This window comes from Equus przewalskii, chromosome 1 (genome assembly GCF_037783145.1).
Source record: "Equus przewalskii isolate Varuska chromosome 1, EquPr2, whole genome shotgun sequence".
Lineage (NCBI taxonomy): Eukaryota > Metazoa > Chordata > Mammalia > Perissodactyla > Equidae > Equus > Equus przewalskii.
Genome location: NC_091831.1, coordinates 58,987,495 through 59,006,403, shown reverse-complemented (window position 1 = coordinate 59,006,403; position 18,909 = coordinate 58,987,495). Strand labels below are relative to the sequence as shown.

The 18,909-nt window shown below is 44.7% G+C and overlaps 1 protein-coding gene across 4 annotated transcripts in view; it reads right to left on the bottom strand.

The window, feature by feature from the left end:
* Positions 1-11,116, bottom strand: part of SGPL1 (sphingosine-1-phosphate lyase 1) — a 51,054-nt gene extending 39,938 nt beyond the window's left edge. The window contains exons 1-2 of one of the 4 annotated variants that reach the window (XM_070612231.1): positions 11,010-11,116; positions 10,110-10,170 (exon numbers count right to left, since the gene is read on the bottom strand). In XM_070612231.1, coding sequence (XP_070468332.1) covers positions 10,110-10,136 — 27 coding nt within the window. In that variant the 5' untranslated portion in view covers positions 10,137-10,170; positions 11,010-11,116. Of the gene's footprint in view, positions 1-10,109; positions 10,173-10,725; positions 10,917-10,943 lie in introns of those variants that run through there. The other 3 variants (XM_070612220.1, XM_070612223.1, XM_070612210.1) reach the window with 3 other exon arrangements.
* Between the last annotated feature and the right edge of the window lie 7,793 nt (positions 11,117-18,909).

The following is an 18,909-nucleotide window of genomic DNA, read 5'->3' as shown; positions in this document are numbered from 1 at the left end:
CACTGTAACATGCTCCCTTCTCTCCCCATCCCCTTCTTTTATAAAATAATTACCTGGCAGTTGACTGAACATATTACTGACACCCAATCACCAAACTTAGTGGTGATCTCTCTCTTAACAGGGGATAAAAAGACATCGGCCCAGCTTCCTTGAAGTGTTAAAGTCAGGACCCAGCCATGCCAAGCAACAAGATCAACTCACTGCTCCTGGCTAATGTTTATTCTTTGGCCAGACACTAAAGAAAACTAAGTCACAATCTTCCACCTGGCAATGCTGTAGAGAAGAAAGGACTTGTTTTCCTCCTCCTTCCACCTTCTTCACCTCTAACACAACTGCACGGCTCAACACTCAAAAGTTTTCCCAGAAGAGCCAGAAATACGAGCTTTACAGCAGTAATGGGCTGTTGAGGAAAAGAAAAACCTGTTTTACCCAATTCACTCACTGCTTTAACGTCTAGAGAGCAAATATACTCTAAAGACTAAGACTCAGGCAGAGAGTGAAGTTAAAACACAGAAGAGAGCCAAGGAATTGATGCAGGTATTCTTACTCTACTTCCGCCCTAAAACACTGACATCAAAGCTAACTGAATCCCATATTCTTTCATAGCAGATTCTGCAGAACTTCAAAGCGCAAAGTAAACAGGTAAGAAAACACTACTGTCTTTAGAGCCTCAAAAGGCATTACAGTTTATCAGCCAAAAGAGATCACAAGCCCAAAGGGAAAACTCCCTTGGGTCATTAAAAAAGTAAGAATTGAGCAACAAAACCAGACAGCCACTCCAACCAACCAGTAACGACTGTGATGCAGAAATTTTGTTGTTGTTGTTTTTGTACTGAGGTAACACTGGCTTATAACATTATATAAATTTCAGGTGTACATCACTATATTTTAATTTCTGTGTAGATTACATCATGTTCACCACTCGAAGTCTCATTACCATCCATCGCTGCACACATGTGCCCTTTTACCCCTTTCACCCTCCCCCCGCCCTCCTTCCCTTCTGGTAACCACCAAAATGTTCTCTGTATCCACTGGCTCATTTGTTGAGGGGTTTTTTAATCTTCCACATGAATCATCATTTCTTAGAGGGTAAAGAGCAAACCGAAATTCCACTATGTGAGGCAAGAGATCCAGGATCTGAGAAGTTCATTTCAAAAAGCTTCACGGTCCACATTTTCCCTTCTAGCCATGCCTCAAGCGTCAGATATACATGCTCAGGACTATTCCACAAGCAAGTACAAACCGAATTGCTCTACACTTAGCACTGAGTATGTAGGCAAAGTACATCACACAGGTACAATCTTGGCCTCAAAAAGGAGACAGACACGCAATATCCTCAAGCCATGAGGAGTGCACTCACAGAAAATCAAAGCTTCTGAGCTCATAAAAGCTAATGGCCCTAACCATGCCAAAGGGTCATTTTAAAAATTTTATTCATTTACTTGTATTTACATGCAAAATCTGCCATGCGCAGTAAAAGTTCAAATGACTTCCCTCTCCACTATGGAAGAAACTAGTTTTCCCTCTATATGCACATTCATTTTAACATACCTGATATTATATGATTCCATTTATACGAAATGCTCTGAATAACGAAATCTATAGACAAAAGTACTCTGATGTTTGCCTAGGGCTAGTGGACCGGGAGGACACAAGGCAGCGACTGCTAATGAGAACGGGGTTTCTTCTGAAAATGTTCTCAAATTGATTGTGTGATGGTTGCCTAACTCTAAATATACTAATAACCACTGAATTGTATACTTAAAAAAAAAAAAAAAAAGCACATTATGCCCCAGCAATTCCATTAAATGTTCTCTCAGTTAAGATTCTTTGGATTCATAGGCTTTAAAAAAAAAAGCAGCCCTTTCTGAAAAAAGTTTCCAAACAGGCCAAAGACAGCAGAAACTTTGCAATTTCGGAAACAGAGAGTAAAGCTTTGGACTCCAAACAAAATCAACCAAAAGTATCTAATAATAACTTAGAAATTCGCAGAGCAATTATGTATAAACTAGACAAAGAGGGTCATTATTGTCTAAAGGTGTATTTTTTAAAGAGTCTATAAACAGAACTACCAAGTGCTAAAATGATGAAACTTTTAAAAAACACTATTTCCCCTTTGGCAATTCATAAACACAGACTGCAGCCACTACCCAGGATATCCGAAAAGGACAGCCACCTCTGGGTATTGTTCTGAACTGACAGCTCATCACGACTCCCGTGGACTCTCCGAGAGTCATGTTAACGGTGTTCTACTGACTGCTGAGGTGTCCTAGAAAGTCTGGACTGGTAATCAAAGCCTTCGACTCTAATTTTAGCTCTCACTTATAAGCTATGTGACCTTTGGCACATTACTGAACTTCTAAACAACTGGATTTTGCTCATCTGCAAAAATAGATGCCATTGTAATAATTCAACAAAAAGTTCACAAGATAAAAAAGACACCACCATCCACTCACAGGGCTGTTGTGAATATAAATGAGGTAAGGTAATAAGAAAATGACTGCAGATAATAAACACTAAATATTTGGTAACTCTGAATTTCTGATGATAAACATTTCCTCTCCTCTTCAGTAAGCTGCAGGGGAAAACCACCTTGACCACGTCCAAGGCAAAGTCACAGGGGGCTGGGAGAAGCTTTCAGTAGTTTGATTTCCAGGCCTATGCTGTATTTTCTTACAGATAATGATAATAAAACACATGTTAACAGTTAGCTGCTCCTCAGTTTTATAAGACGGATGTTAACTCTTAGCCCTCAACAATAGAATTCAATCAGAAGGTTGCACGTGCGCCCTCACCTACCTACAGAACAGGATTACATCACTTACCTACTATGTTTACAGGTCATAAACCTGGTTTCAGTCATCCAGATAGACTGCTGTTGACTGCTACAGTCATGAGTCTTGGGAAACTATTTGAAATCTTAAATTTATCCAAGAAGGCTAGGAAATACAATCCTAGGCTTTCTCCCACCCTGGCTGTAATACAGCTAGACAAGGAGCAGGTCCACTGTAGCATTCTCATATTTATCCCAGATTCCTTCCTATTAACAGTTTCAAAAGAGAACTTTCTGCTTGCCTCAACTGTCTCAAAGACAGCACCATTAATACTGGAACTCAAGACAGGACTGATGTGTTCCTTTTTAGACCCACCTGCCAAAATACATTTCACAGGAGTGAATTTAAATGCTTTTGGAAAAAACAAAGTTCAAAAATCAGCAAAACTTACCTATAGTGACAACGATAACCTTTGGTGGGCATGAACTGGGAGGGATACAAGGAGCTTGCTGGTATGCTGGACATTTTTCACATCTTAATCTGGGCAGGGAGTACAGTGTACCCATATGCAAATATTTATTGACCTGTACAATTAAGATTTGTGCCCTTTACTGCACGCAAGTTATCCCTAAAAAAAAAGCTATGTTCTTTTTCTAGTCCAAAAGTGATTTATTCACTTCACAGGATAATAGGACACAAATAACAGTGACCAGAAGAACAGGCTGGGAGGACTGAGCTGTACAAGAGGCAGGTCACTCCGTCATCACATTTACAGTTTGCCTATTTCATGACAAAAAGCTCATGTAGCTATATATATATTAAGTCAAAAAGCATTATTAAAAAGTGCAACTTACTAGGTAAGATATAACAATTTTAAATCTGTACGAACCTAGTAACTAAATCTCAAAATATATACAACAGAATCTAACAGAACTACAAGGAGAAACAGACAAATAATTGGTAACGCAAAGATGTGAAGAGGCAGCCATAAAACAGGAAATCCAAATAGTCAATAAACGTTTAAAAGGACACCACCTCATCAGTAATCAGGGAAATACTTACAGAAATCAATCAGATTTCACCCCTACTGGGTTGGCAAAAAATAAAAAGCCTTATAAATATCAAGTTTGTCAAGCTGTGTATGAACACGAACTCTCACATACTGTTGCTGAGAGTATAAACTGTATCAATCTCTTTAGAAAAGTATGGCACTACTGAATGAAGTTAAGGATTATACCCTTTACAATCTAGCAATTCCACACCTCGGAATAAATCCCAGAAAAACGCTTATAACTGGATCACTTGTCATATACAAGAAAGCTCATAACTATAATATTCAGAAAAGCCCCAAATTGGAAACAACCCAGATGTCCATCGTCAGTAGAATGGATAAATTGTGGCAGTCACATGAAATACTATACAGCAATGAAAACAAGTGAACTAAACTACATGCAACAAGATGCATGAATCTCACAAATAGTGAGCAACACAGGAAAAATCACACAAAATATATATAAACCCATTTATATCAAGTTAAAAAACTAAAATGAGGGTTGCATCTATAGGTGGTAACACAATTTTTTTTTTAAACAGCAAGGGAACAACTATTCCAAAAATCAGGATAGTAGTTATTCCTAGAGGGAAGGGAAGGAGATGTAATCAGGGTGGGGCACAAGGGTTTAGAGGTAAATATTCTATTTCTTAACCTGGTGGTAGATATGTAACTTTTGTTTATTATTATTCTTTAAAATGTAGATGTGTGCTTTACACATTTCGTTTGTATAATAAATTTCACATGAAAATATTTATAAATAAGAAGGCAGGCAAGCCCTTCTCCTTTCCTTTCCTCTTCCTGCCGAATGAAACATGAACCTGACAGCTCGAGCTCAAAGCAGCTACCCTGGACGAGGAGGGGATGCACTATGAGTGGTGGAACTTCCTCAAAGACCTAGGAATGGCCATATCTACTAGGAACTGTCTACTCTGGATTTCTCTTACTTTAGAGCATATATTTCTATCTTTTAAAAATCTCTATTACTTTAGATTTTTCTCTTATATACAGTCACGTGCCACTTAAGGATAGGGATACGTTCTGAGAAATGTGTCATTAGGTGATTTCGTCATTGTGCAAACGTCACAGAGTGTACTTACACAACCTAGATGGTAAAGCCTCCTACACACCCAGGCTATTTGGCACTAATCTTATGGGTCCACCGTCATATACGCAGTCTGTTGTTGAACAAAACATCATCATGCAGTGCATGACTGTAAAGCCAAACCTAATCTTGATTCATTCAGTGATCTGGACAAAGGAAAAACTTTCCAAAAATTAAAGCTGTCCAGCAATGCAAAGAACTCCTTGAGAAGGTATTCTGCACCCACTCCTGGTAGTGTGCTGCGGAAGGGATTCCTACAGCAAGGGAAGCCAGACTGCAGGATTTCTAAAGGCCCTTCAGGCAATTAGGATATAAGACTACGAGGGAAAAGCAGCTCCCGGCTTGCCAAAGCTACAGTGACACTTCGCCTCTGAATTTATCTTTCTGTTATCAGTGAGAACATTCCTTTTCTATAACATGCCATGTCCTATCCATTCTTCAAGACTGCTCAAACACTATCTTCTCATTGTGCCTCTCAAAACTAACTTGACCTTGACTTCAGCATGCTGCATCTCCTCCCTTTGCTCCTCCACATCCTCTACTACCCAACCTCCTCCAACTCTGCTAGGTGCCTCATGGGACTGCCCTCCGTGAATTAAATCACCCAGCCTCCCTTATCCTCTGGTTTCAGTTGGGTTTGACCAATGAGAGGCTCCAGCAGGAGATTAGAGGGTGGGAAAAGAAAGAGTCTGAGGTATTTATTCCCCAATTCCCCTCCAGAGAAGCCACTGGTTGGCAATGGCTGCATATTCCTACAGGTTATCCTCTTCTTCAGCTAAGCTCTCTCGAGGTTCTAGAAACTACTCCCTCTCTTGCCCCTTCAGGCCTAAGATTGATAATGGCTCTTAGCCCTGAGGTGTGTCACCAACCTGTTGGTCTTTCTATGTCCTGCCCAGCTTTGTAAACAGTCCTCCATCTCCTCAATCACACTGTTGAAGTGTGCCAGGAGACAACTGATATACCCAACAAACTACTTTCTGCCTGCACTATTCCATCTTCCCAGATGGCTCCCATATCCCCTTACCCCATAGCACGGTTTTTCTCGCAGTAATTGGGTTCTGTATGTTTCCACATATGAACTGATGCACTGAAAATCAATCCTCTACGGGAAATTCTTAATCCCAGGCTGATTCTCTATTCTGCCACTAATGTGTGTACAAACTGTATGTAATATTAGATTGTGGGCAAAGCCCAATTAAGAAGGTAAAGGTTACTAAAAATTCCTGACACACAGACTGCAAAGCCAAGTTAAATACTGGGATTTGGGGTTTATCTTCTTATAACTGTACTTTCCTTTAGACCAAAGGCTGGAGAAATTATCATACTTGTTATTATGGTTCTGCTTTACTTATAAGATTGGAACAATGCCAAATAGAGTTCCTCCTACAAGCACCACTCAAACTGTCAACAAAATTTTAAACATCCTACCAGTCCCAATGAATTTTCCCTTTCTCTAGACAATCCTACAAAGAAGACACCAGATTCAAATAACAGAAATGAGCTTTTAGTGTTGATATTCCAGTTTATTGCTTAAATCCCATTTGAGATTCAGAAGGAAAGCCTCCCTGAAAAAGATTCAAGGGTCAAAGAGAAAGCTCTAAGATCTGGACCGAAAAACAAAACGAGGGGTTTGCTGTTTCCCAATAAGAAAAGAGTGCTGCACAAACACTGCTGAGAAAGCAGTTCTTAAGAATTTCCTGCACTGCAGAAGATCCTGCTATATGATCTCCTATATTCTAAAGCAGCAGGACTTGATCCATGGGCAAAACAACCCAAAGTAACACTGTAACAGACCCATTTAACTCAAAGAAAAGACTCATCCCCCACCTACATGAACGCATGGGCTACAGATACCCTTATCTGTATTAAGGAACCCGAGACCACAGTTTCTCAACCTGGGCACTACTGACATTTTAGGCCTGATAATTCTTGGTTGAGGGGACTGTGTATATAGTAGGACGTTCAGTCGCACCCATGACCTCAAGTACTCAAGCGTGACAACGAAAAATGTCTCCAGACATTGCCAAAGGTCCCTAGGGGGCAAAATTGCCTCTGGTTGAGAACCATGGCTCTAGATAAACAATTTTCACTCAAACTCCACCCAGCACTACCAGAGCACATATGATGACCTTGATTCATCTATTTGGATGGGAAAAGAGGAAAGTCACCTAAGAAAGGAGACTTATCTTTACAAAGTACCTTTGTCTGAAAAGCTACAAGTATTTGGCAACTTACAAAGTGATACCCGACCCTGGCACTGGGAAGGACAAGAATATGGATGAAAAGGATGGTTGCCAAAAATGGAAAAGGATTGCTAAAAAATTGCCCAACTTGAATTCCCTCTGAAAGGATCGCAATCCTCAGATGAATACTCCTCATTTTATTCTCTCTGCAACATAGGTGGAAAGTCTTACAGTCCATGACATACGAGCAAATGAAAAAAGGCAGGCAAACCACCCTCACTGAATGAGGACAAAATTAAGGTCAGGAAGGGACTGGGGGCTGACAGTCCAAGCACATTAGTCTGGAATACAAGGTTTGTCATATACAGACTCCAGCTGATCTTCAAGTATTATTTTCATAGCATGCTACCAATACAAATGTTTTCAATCTTATCAGACCCAATGCCCTCTATTTATAACAAATATTTTGTAATGCAATGCCCCTTTATTATTCTCAAGTGAAGATCAGTGATTACAACATGATACCTATAGACATCACTTTTTAAATTTCAAAATAATGTGTTAACTGCAGTGTAAGAAGATTTGTATAATAAAACATGTATTTTCAGACAACACTATACTAGAAGAAAAAAAGCAAGCGCACGGGCGTGCGCGCGCGAGCACACGCACACACACACACACACACACACACACACACAGAGATTTCCACAGCGCCCCCTAGAGAGCGGAGCTATCCCATCCCCTCTGCTCTACACAAGCCCTCTCCCATCAGTGCGAGGTCAGCAACCTCTGTCCCTTATGGTGAACGTGACCCAGAGGCAGAGTCACAAAGTAGGGAAGAGGAAGAGATCTGAAGTCACCAACCGTGGCTAAAAACATGGGTACACCACTTCACTACTGTTGGACCCTCTCTGAGTCTAGTTTTTCACCTATAAAAGGAGGATGTGGCATACTTTTCAAAGGGTTTTTGTGAAAACTAAATGACTATGTAGAGTATCTATTTTTCTACCCAACATGTAAAATATGCTCAATAAATGTCAGCCATCAGACAATTCAGCTATCCTGAATCCATTGTGTACTCTGTCCTCGCTTATGCCCGTCTTACGGCCCCAGCAGAAAGGATGGATGACAGGACATCCCTTTGTCAGAGATGCTCTAAACAGGACTCATATAGACAATACAAGCAAGAAGTTGCATCACATGACTTCTAAGATCGTTTCTAATTCTGAGATTGTGCAACGTGCTGCCCTGCTTTGAGGTTATTTTTTATTAACTGAGGTCCTTTCTTCCCCATTAGAGGGCCAATAACATGTCTTACGCACATATAAAGTAGCTGGAGAAACACCTTGAACTCAAATCATGACGGCAGAGCGCCCCCACTGAACACCCAGGCCTGGGTCACTGGTTCTCTAGCGCTCAGCCTCAAAGAGCACAGGTACAGTCAAGGAAGGAATAACACCTTTTCCAGTGAAAACACCTCAAGCAACACGTATAGTGTCTTCAGAGAGTGATAATTCTCGAGGGCCAGTTGTTATCCACGTGAATTAATTTGAGGAAGTGAAAAGCAGTGGCAACAGCTAGAGAAACACTTCAAAACAAAACTGATTCCAAAGTCAATATTCTGAATAAAAGCACTCACCGCTCCAATTGTTAAAGGGAAAACACAGGCCCAAGCACCATAAGCACATCTCCAGGCATGGAGGAACATCCTACCTGCATATAGGAATCTGAACCTACATAAACATACTGATCTATAAGAGGAAACCAGAAATTGCCAATTGTTACAAATCATTCTGCGTTAACCTTCCAAGGTGCTAACAAGTGCTTATCTTTGAGAAGTAGAATTACTGGGGGTTGCCCTTTTGCTTATAGTTTCCAATTTTTCTAACATATTGCTCTTGTAATAAAAATTTAAAATTACATAAGGCTATTTATTATCTACTGACAATTCATGAAATTGGAGGAAAGAAACTATTTTAGGTGAACTCTTCACCATGATCTGTGGGTAAACCAAGGATTTATCTATGTCTCCAAAATCATCCTTGCTCCCCACCGCAAACCAGAACTAATCTCGACTTAGTTCCCCTCTCTATCCTTCCCGGAGACCTCACGGGTTCTGCCACTACAGGAAGTCAGCACTGGGTTTAAAAAAAAACTGCCTATTAGTTTTGCAAATTTCCCAGCAAGAGCTACCAACTCTCTGGGACAGTGAGATAAAGAGAGGGAAAGGAATAGTTTTTAAATCAATGTTACACAAAGAGACATCAGACCCAGAGAAGTGACTTATTAACAACTAAACAGACATTTTCACTATATAGCTATTTGAAAACCATGGGCTCCCCACAATTCTCACACTAAAGAGCCTCTATAGAATCATAAACGTCCCAAGAATAAAACGTCGTTTTGGTAAATACTCATTTGGCAATAAATGAGTATTTATTTCTCCTTGCTCAGTAAAAAATAACACAGAAAGATCTCAGAAGGAGAGAAAGCAACAGCCTCTACCAAAGCAGGCATACTCCTCGCCCAAAAAAAAGAAAAATTCAAAGTACTTCAATTCAAAAAGCATTTGATAAGCACTTGCTGTATACAAAACACCATGATAGGTATTTATTCATCTCTAAACAAATAAGACATGATATCTGCCGACTGGGGAATTATAACTCTAGTCTGGGAAACATACACTTATAAACTAACATAGGGCAGATCCACACAAACTGTAACAGCAGCTTTAAAATTGCTCTGGTAGTATGGGAAGGGAGAGATTAAAATCAACTGCAAGAACTCTGAAAAAGATTCTTCATATATATTTCACATATTTAATTCAGTCATTTATCCATCTTAATCATTGAACCCAAAATAAAACGTGGCAGAAATGCTCAGCTACCAAAAGCAACCATCAGAGGGGAAATCCACACACTCAGATCCCTGGGACTAAAAATAAAACTTAAGGGACAAGTGCCCTATAACCAGGCCGGCGTGTGGGAAAGACTCACCGACATCAGAAGGTCGGTACCCGGCATCTTCCTCTTCAGCCGTCCTCTCAGCGCCCCCGCTCTGCAAAAGGGAACCGGCTTTGTTTACTTCTAAAGCTTTAAACTGTCTCGTCGGCCCGCCTAGACTCCACAGAGCAGTCAAGAAACAGTTCTCTCCCTCCTTCGAGACCTCAGATTTCACTCCCAGATATCACACTCCACCCCCGCACCCCAACCCAGCGAATCAGAATCCTGCTGCCACTGTACTTCCCTCCCACGGCGGAGCAAACACATCCAGACCCAGCCTCCCACAAAGCAATCCACCCAGGTGGATACCCCGGGGGACGCCCAACCCGCCCCCGACCAGGCCCGGGCCCCCAAAGCCCAGACTATTCAACCCAACGGGGCGGAGGATCGGACGCGACAGGCAGCCCAGTCCCAGGGTCCAGCCTCCCTGGACTCCCTTTAGAAACCACAGGGCCTCGCTCGACTTCATTCCTCCCTGCCCAGAACCCCTTCTTCTCTGGCGAAGGGTCAGAAGTCCTGCCCGCCCCAGGTGCACTCCTACCCGCCGTGGGAGTGGGCTTTCAGACCCCGCCCCACTCCGCCCTGCGCCCTCCCCCACCCGCTCGCGAACCTGCCACTCACTCGGACCTCGGGGGTCGGCGCCCGCCCCGCACCCCGACTCGGCATCCGCCAGCCCCTAAGTCCCGCGCGGCCCTTCCTCCCCTGTTCGCCCACTACAACCAGGACGCCCGCCACCCAGTGCGGACCCGCCTCCCACTCAGTCTCGACTCTCCCCCACCCCAACCCGAATCCCTCCTCCCTGCTCCCCAGCCGCTGCGGCCACTCCACCTCCTGAGCCCAGACCCAGCTTCCCCGCGCCTTCCCTCGGGCACTATTTCGCCGGCCCGGCTCCACCTCAACACGCGACAGCCTTGCGGGCGGCGGGCCGCGAGCTCCCCCTGGCGCCGCCGCCGAGGAGATTGGAGGTCCGGCCGCCGCGGCCCCGCCCCTCCCGCCCGCCCGGAAATGGCTCCCCAGCGCCGGCGTGCGCCGCCCCGCCGCCGGCCGCGCGCACGCCCCGGCCCGGGAGCGAGGCCGTTTCCCCTCCGGGCCCCACGGCGCGTGCGCGCCGCCCTCAGCCCTGGCAAGGGCGGGTGTACGGGCGCTCCTGTGAAGCGTGCACCGGCCCACGCCGGTGGTCACCAGCTTCTCCTTCAGGCTGCTTTCTAAAAAGCCTAGTTGCTGGTCACATTTGGTCGCTTGGAACTCCTGAGAGAGTCGGCCTGCAGAGCTCTGTACAAAGTGATCCAAAATAACAACTCAAGGTGGGTCTCTAGAGAGCCCTTTGGGATTTTAATGGGTGACTTAGAGATTTGCCCCTTGTCTCTTTCCTGGAGACTTCCATCGAGGTCAGTGATGCTTGAAGAAAAATGACATGAAAACTCCCTTAGTGAAAATACGTCCGCAGCCTCCTCTCCTCCCACAAAATTGGAGAACAGAAACTACAGGTGTTGGGCAAAAATGCTACCAATCCTGCTTTATTTTCTTGAGCAATGTTGGGAATCATCACCAGGAACATAAAGGTCACCCTTCATTTCCAGATGAAATAACAAAATCTCAAATACATTTTTCATGACTTGCCCGTGTCAACATGGCACAAATTTAGCAGAAGTGGAAGGCAGCATAGTTGCATGTAACTGATCAGTGATCTGCATACAGTATTTTTTTCACCAGATTTTTAAAATGACACCAAGATGGAATCTTGAAATCTTAGCAAAAATGACGCTAATGAGAGTACCCAATTCCATCCCTTTGCAAAATATTGTCATGACACTAATTTAGGCTGTCATGACTACCGTTATTATCTTCATCTGGTGCTCCTAGGATGAAATTCTTTGTTATCACTGCTGCCCTCCTCTGAACACCCTCTCAGCACTTCCACATTTCCAAGCCATAATGGTTATACCCTGAAAGAGTCGAGCAGGTTCTCTCTGGGCTGCCTCACCCTCCCCCCATCACAAGTTGCAGACATCTCTACCATCTAGAGCTCCTGAATCAGGCACCGACACCCCATACCCTTACCCCGCTTGCTGCTGTTCCCATAGACATGCATTCTCAGTGTTGAAGGGTCAGAAAATGTTCCAGGGCCTCCTGCCAATGCCTACTCATCAAGAGCTACTTTGGGATTCCAGGCGTGTCCTCCCCCTTCCCCATCTTCCACCCCTCTGCTCTCTTTCTTCTTCAGATCCTGGGATCTGGTATCACTGCTCTCCTTCTTAGCTGCCACCTCTCATCCTAATCATGTAGATTAATCTAGAATCTCTGTACCCACCAACTGGAGAGCAAGATACACGTCTGACTCCTCCCTACACTCTACAGTACAACTTCACTCGTCCTCCACACACAGTAGGAGTCTGTTCATTCTTCCAAGATGAACGAACCAATTCAACCATATCAACTAATCTTTATTGTTATAAACTGAATGTTTCTCCCCCCAAAATTCATGGTTGAAGCTCTAACCCCCAGTGTGATGGTGGAGGCCTCTGGAAAGTAATTAGGTTTAGATGAGGTCATGAGGGTGGAGCCCCCATAATAGGATTAGTGTCCTCACAAGAAGAGAAAGAGAGATCAGAGTTCTCTCTCTCCACGCATGCACAAAGGGGAGATCATATGAGCACACAATGAAATGGCAGCCATTTGCAGGCTAGGAAGAGGCCCTCACCACAAAATGAATCTGCCAGCACCTCGATCTTGGACTTCCCAGCCAGCATAACTGTGATAAATAAATGTCTATTGTTTAAGCCACTCAGTGTATGACGTATTCATTATAGCAGTCCAAGCTGACTAAGATACTTACTTTGCCAACAACTACACTAGACACCTTTACATCTAAGGCCCTGTTTATGTCCCAACTTGCCCAGATCAGGTGACTCATTATCTCCCAACTTATCAACAAGGACACTAGGGCCCAGAGAAGGTAAAAGGTTATCCCAAAGAAATACAGGAGGAGGCAGTAGAGTTCAGATGGGAAGTTAAGGCTTCAGATTTTGCAGGGAGGACCTAAAATATGCTTGTTGATTAATTAGAATCAAAGACTGTTAGAGCTAGAGAAGTCTTCAGCTATTCTCCAGCTGAATCCCATAGTAGATACAGGAAGAAACTGAGGCCAAGAGAGGAATGTGACTCCTGGTAGTTCCTGGCAGAGCCCGGAAGCCGAATGTGCGGTGTGTGTGTGTGTGTGTGTGTGTGTGTGTGTGTGTGACTTCAGGCTCCTCTGCACCTCTGCCCCACACTCCCCCTGACTGCAGAATAACGTCAAGGATCACAAGAGGATCATCAAGTAGGAAACAGCCAGAGACAAAGGATGCATGAGGATTAAGGGAGAAAACTTCAGCCTTCACAGGAGAATCACATTGTACCAAAATGGAACAAAATCCCCACTGACTCTCGGTCCTACATGTCCTGGCTATATTGGTGGGCCCCTGGGGGAAAGCAAGAGAAAAGAGAGTAAAGAGGATATAAATAAAAGAGGGAATTATAGATCAGAGAGAAGAGGAATAGGAAAAAGCAAGAAGTATGGGCTAAAGAGGCCCATGCCAACCTTCTTCTCTCCTGCAGACACTCCCACAGTAGGGGCTTCAGAAATTCTGCAAAGGAGGGGCTCAGCTGGCTGGTGGGAGGCAGAAGTGGGGTCATCTGGGGCTTCGACGCTCAGAGTGTGGTTTCCCGATCGGGAGCACTGGCATCACCTGGGAACATTAGAAATGCAGGTTCTTGGAGCCCCACCCCAGACCTACTCAATCTGAATCTACATTTTAACAAGATCTCAGGTGATGTCTATGTACAGTAACGTTGAGGAGTACATCCCTGGACATCCTGCTTGTAGAGAAAGCACAGTGTCTTTACAAGATTTTGTGTCTGTCTGGGAGAGTTTAAGGAGGTTGATGAAGAAAACATATGGGGGACAAGGAGGAGAACTAATGCTCCCCAAGTGGCCTTCGGTGCCATTGTGGTGCCTTCCAGGATAACAAAAGATGAGAGAGATTAGAAATGCCTGTGGGGAGCCCGTGAGAGACTGAAAGTCCTGCTGATGACAAAGGCTTTGCAGTGGCGGGGGTGGGGCAGAGCACAGAAGAAGATGGTCTGGGATTTTTTTCCCCATATGGCTTCTTTTAAAACAATTCATGCCAGCATATCTGGTTCTGCTTAAAATGGCAGCTATCCAGCTATAAGTACTGACACCGCTCCCCCCATACCTGAGCACACACTCCCCACTCTAAGAAGCAGGAGCACGCTACCCATGCCTCCATTCCTGTCCCTGACACCCCCACCCAACTGGGGACCCTCTGTGGAAGCTCAGCTCAGGGCAGAGCTGTGGGCAGGTCTTAGGGAGTTTGTAGCTTCTGAACCCCTGAACCCTTCCTGGAAAGGAATGGCCCACAGGAAAGCCCCCTGAGGACCTCCACTCACAGAGCCTAGAATGCCCTGCCCAAGGAGGGCCAGGAAACCAGCCAAGAGCAGCCGGCTGGGATGGTCACAACAGAATGGCCACCAGGGAAGGAGAGCTAAGGGCCAAGAAGACATGGGAGTACTGGGGACAGGGAGCATGTGCCAAGAGGTTGCCACCATGGGATGAACAGCAAGGCACAGTGGGTCACTGAGGTACAAATCCAAGGTGCCAATTCAGCCAAAAGTCAGAGTGGCCAAGCCCTGAGAAACAAGAGTTCTTTCCCAAGGAAGCCCAGCTTTCCTGAGGAAGCCCCCCGTTGCTATCCAGGCTGCACAATCACTCCCAGCAAAGCATCAAAACCGGAGAGTGACTGCTCATTGAAAACCAAATAAATACAGACTTCCTCGGGCAGAAGGAAACTGGCTGGGGCCGGCAATGACAGAACAGCTTTGAAGGTGGACAGGCCGGCCTCCACCTAGAGATCACTGGGTGGCCTCAGGCAAGTTGGTTTAACTGTCTGAGCCTGGGCTACCTTGGTTATAAAACAAAGGTTAATAGCATCTACCCTAGGACTGTGGTATCAATTGCAGGAAACGGATGCATGTACCCGACACAGGGTCCAACCCCAGTAGGCACTCAGAACTATTAGTCTAACCCCTCCGTGCATGTCCAGGGGGAGCCCAGGTAAGACTCCAGCCTGCACTCTGTGACTGGCTAAACCAAGTCCAGCCCTCTCACCTTGTTGCTCTAGGCCTGGCTTTAATCCCCATCAGGCCCTGATCTGGATAGGTTGATTAGTCCTTCCAATGTGCCCCTTACCCCATCTAGGGAAACCTGGGCCTTTTCAAGGCATGTCCAAGAGCTACAGATCTACTGTTTTCCTGCAGGTTTTGTTGTTTGTACATCAGTAAGTCCCAAACCAACCTCAACACCCAACACCCAAACCAGACCCCGCACCCCCTGTTTGCAACAAATATATTTTGTAACTCCCTTTTACTATTCTGAAATCAAATTCTTATGTGCCTACCTACACATATAATTATTTTACAAATATAGTACCCTAACTTTAAAAGTGAAAGGCATGATAATAAAATCATACATGAAGTTGGCAGATGCACGAACTTAAAATGGGTAAATATGCATTTAAGAGAAGGCAGTATTTGTCTTTTTCCTCTATATTTGACATTTTGAATAAGGGCTAAATTAGGATCTCTATAGAACCACATAAAATCATCATGAAAGGGAAAGCTACAAATGCAGACTTGCGGAGAGGTGTCTTGGTGACCCAACTACTATGTGAGCCACGTTGCCAAAGGCGATGTGATTTTCCAGAACAGTGCATTAAAAGTTGATGAAGTCCCAAACAAAATGAAGGATAACTGACATGCAACTTTCAACAAGGTAGTTGTGCTCCAGTAAGGGTGTATAATAAAACCACATTTCTAAAGAAACCCAATTCTTGTATGTTAAGTGAAACTGAGTTTTTGACTCGTGTGCTTATGAGCTGTCTTTTCACCCATGTGAATGTTCTGGCAAGACATTCAAAAGATGTGCAGGACTCAGGACAATTCCTCACTGTTAAGGGCTGCCCTTGTAATATCTGCATTGCAAGACATTTAGCATCCATCAATGAACGCCAGAGGAACTACCCCCAACGCTGTGACAACCAAAACTTTTTAAATTTTCGAGATGCCCTCCAGGGAGCTGAGACCCCACATTGTGGACTGATAATAGGAATGGAGTCTAGCACAAGCCTCATCTTATAGTTAAATATCTGTCAAGCATCCAGGCCAGTGCTTCCCAGCTAGCATCAAACATCAGAATCTCCAAGGAGCTTTTCAAAATCCATGTCAGGGCTCTTCTACAGACCTAGTGAGTGAAAAGTAGGGCCCACACATCTGTATTTTGAACACCCCTGGGTAGAAGCTGCTAAATTCTGTTCATTTCCACCCATTTCTATGCCTTGGTCCAACAGCTGGTGGAGATTGAACCTAGAATTCCTGGCATTCCAGCCCAGAAGGCCAGGCCCCAAACTGCAGTGAAAGCTATGGCTTCTTGTTCTGGTTCTGGGACTCACACACTGTGTAGCTCTGGATGCACCATTTACCCTCTCTGGGTTCAATTTCCTCACCTCAAAATTGAGCAGAGAGGAGAAGCTGTTCTCCAGCTTCTGTCAGTCCAGAATTCTCTATGCTCCACTTGAGTTACACTACCTGTAAGCCTCTGTTTGGAAACTCTACCTCTCTGTCCCCAGGTTCCCAGGAAGGGCCCCTGATCACATGGTTGTTTGGTTGGGGAGGGTGTCGTCCTGGTGGTCCTGCTCTGAGGATGAGCAGTGTGGCCAGAATGCCCTGGGAGGCCAGGTCCCTCTCTCCCTCCTGCTCAGTGTTGACACAGATGGGACACAACAAAGAGGCCCAGCATAATGTAAGTCTTGGGTAAGCAGAGGAGCAAGAAGATAATTAGGAACCTTTGCCCATGGTAACTTCTTACCAAGCCCTGCAGAACTGGTTTCCAGGGCTGACTCACTCAAAGAGGCTGGGCTTTGGATGGCTGGGTAGCTCAGGGGTCAGGGTAGGAGGAGAGGGCGTGCATCTCCACAAAGGGATGAAAAAGCTTTTATGTATGTCTTTAAAAATGGAATTAACGTAATTTTCTCTAGTAAGTTTTTTAAAAACTAAGGGCAGTTATTCCCCATGCTCAGGGAAACTGACCTAGGCAGGGGGATCAAGGGCAGCTCGAGCTGGGAGTGCAGAATGACCAGGAGTTAACCAGGCAGAGAGGGGCAGAAAGAGCATTCTGGCTGAGGGAATTGTATATGCCAAGTCTCAGTGTTGGGTGCAGGAAGGCCAGTGTGGCCCGGAAGAGACAAGATTAAAGGGAAGGAGAGGGAGAGGCTGATGTGCAGGTCAGTAGGGACATATGTGTAGGGCAGGTGTCCAAATGCACGTGCCTTCAGGGGCCCAGGCAGGTAATGTGACTGCTACCATTTGGGAACGTAGGCCTTAGGTTCATTCGTTCACTCATTGAATGAATGATGCTAGGTTGCAATATCATGGGCAGGGAATGCATCATTGAGCAAACATAGATCCCTGCCCTCATGCAACTTACATTCTAGTGGAAAGAGACAGACAAATAAACATGATAAGCAAACTACATGGTAACTTAGAAGGCGCCAAGAGCTATGGAAAAAGAAGCAGCAAAGCTGAGTATGGGAGATAGAAAGTGTGGGGCCTGGGACAGATGTCATGGGTGCTAGAGGGGTTGCTCACAGCCGCCTGCTTGCCCAAGCTCTGTTGGAAGACAGGGCCATTGCTGCAGAGGGGAGTGATGCACTCCCTAGAGCAGAAATGATACACAGTGCTGACGCCCAATCACATCTCCTCACATCCTCTGGGCACTGGGAGGCAGATGCAATGTGCTGATGGCTCTCTATTCTTAGTTAGCAACAGGAAACAGCAAACCAGCATAATTTCTGGACAAAAAGAGCTCAAAAATGTTGTAGGACCATGTTGTTTTCTTGTTGCAATCTGCATAATTAATCTTGTGGCCATGACGTAATTCGCTGAGTCGCCCCTTTTTGTTAATTCCATCTTTATTTCCCCAAGATGGAGCAAAAATCTCTACTTGTATGGTGATTATCAAGAGATCTAAAAGGTCACAAAGGGGAATATGACCAAGGAACTCCCAGAACTTTAAGCAACTCATTCAATTGTTTTGAGGTTTTGTTTTTTAATTGAAATATACCGTACATACAGACAAGCCCACAAATCAAACAGTAGAGCTTGATGAATATTCACAGGGTAAGTACCAGTGTTCAGCACCCAGATCAAGAAACAGAGCATTGCCAGTTCAATTTTATTTTTTAAAAAATGCAACTAAGGACTAGATGAAGATGGTAAGCCTCCTGTTGGAGACCTCAGGGCCTTGTAGGACATAGCGTGTTGATCTTTATCTCGAGAGCAGCAAGCAGCCATTGAGGTCGTTTCCATCAAGTTGCTGACTGTATCACATTTGTGTTTTAAAACAATCCCTCTGCATAGTGTGGAGAACGGCTGGAGAAGAACCAAATGGGCAGACTGGTTACAAGGTTTTTGCATTCATCTCAGAGAGAACGAAGATAGTTGGTTCTAGGGTAGAATAATGGCATAAGATTGAAGATGAACTCTTGGAAAATCAGGTAACAGATTAAAACAAGGTTTCCAGAGCCACAGGCTACTCTGTACCCTGGTGAGCAGGGTCCCGTGTGTGCCCTCAAGTAAGGAGCCTCTGGGGAGAAGTCACATGCAAAGCTCAAGGCAAACTGACCCACATCTACGGGCTATACCTTTGACTTGTTACAGCAGGATCGAGGTATGTCTCCCC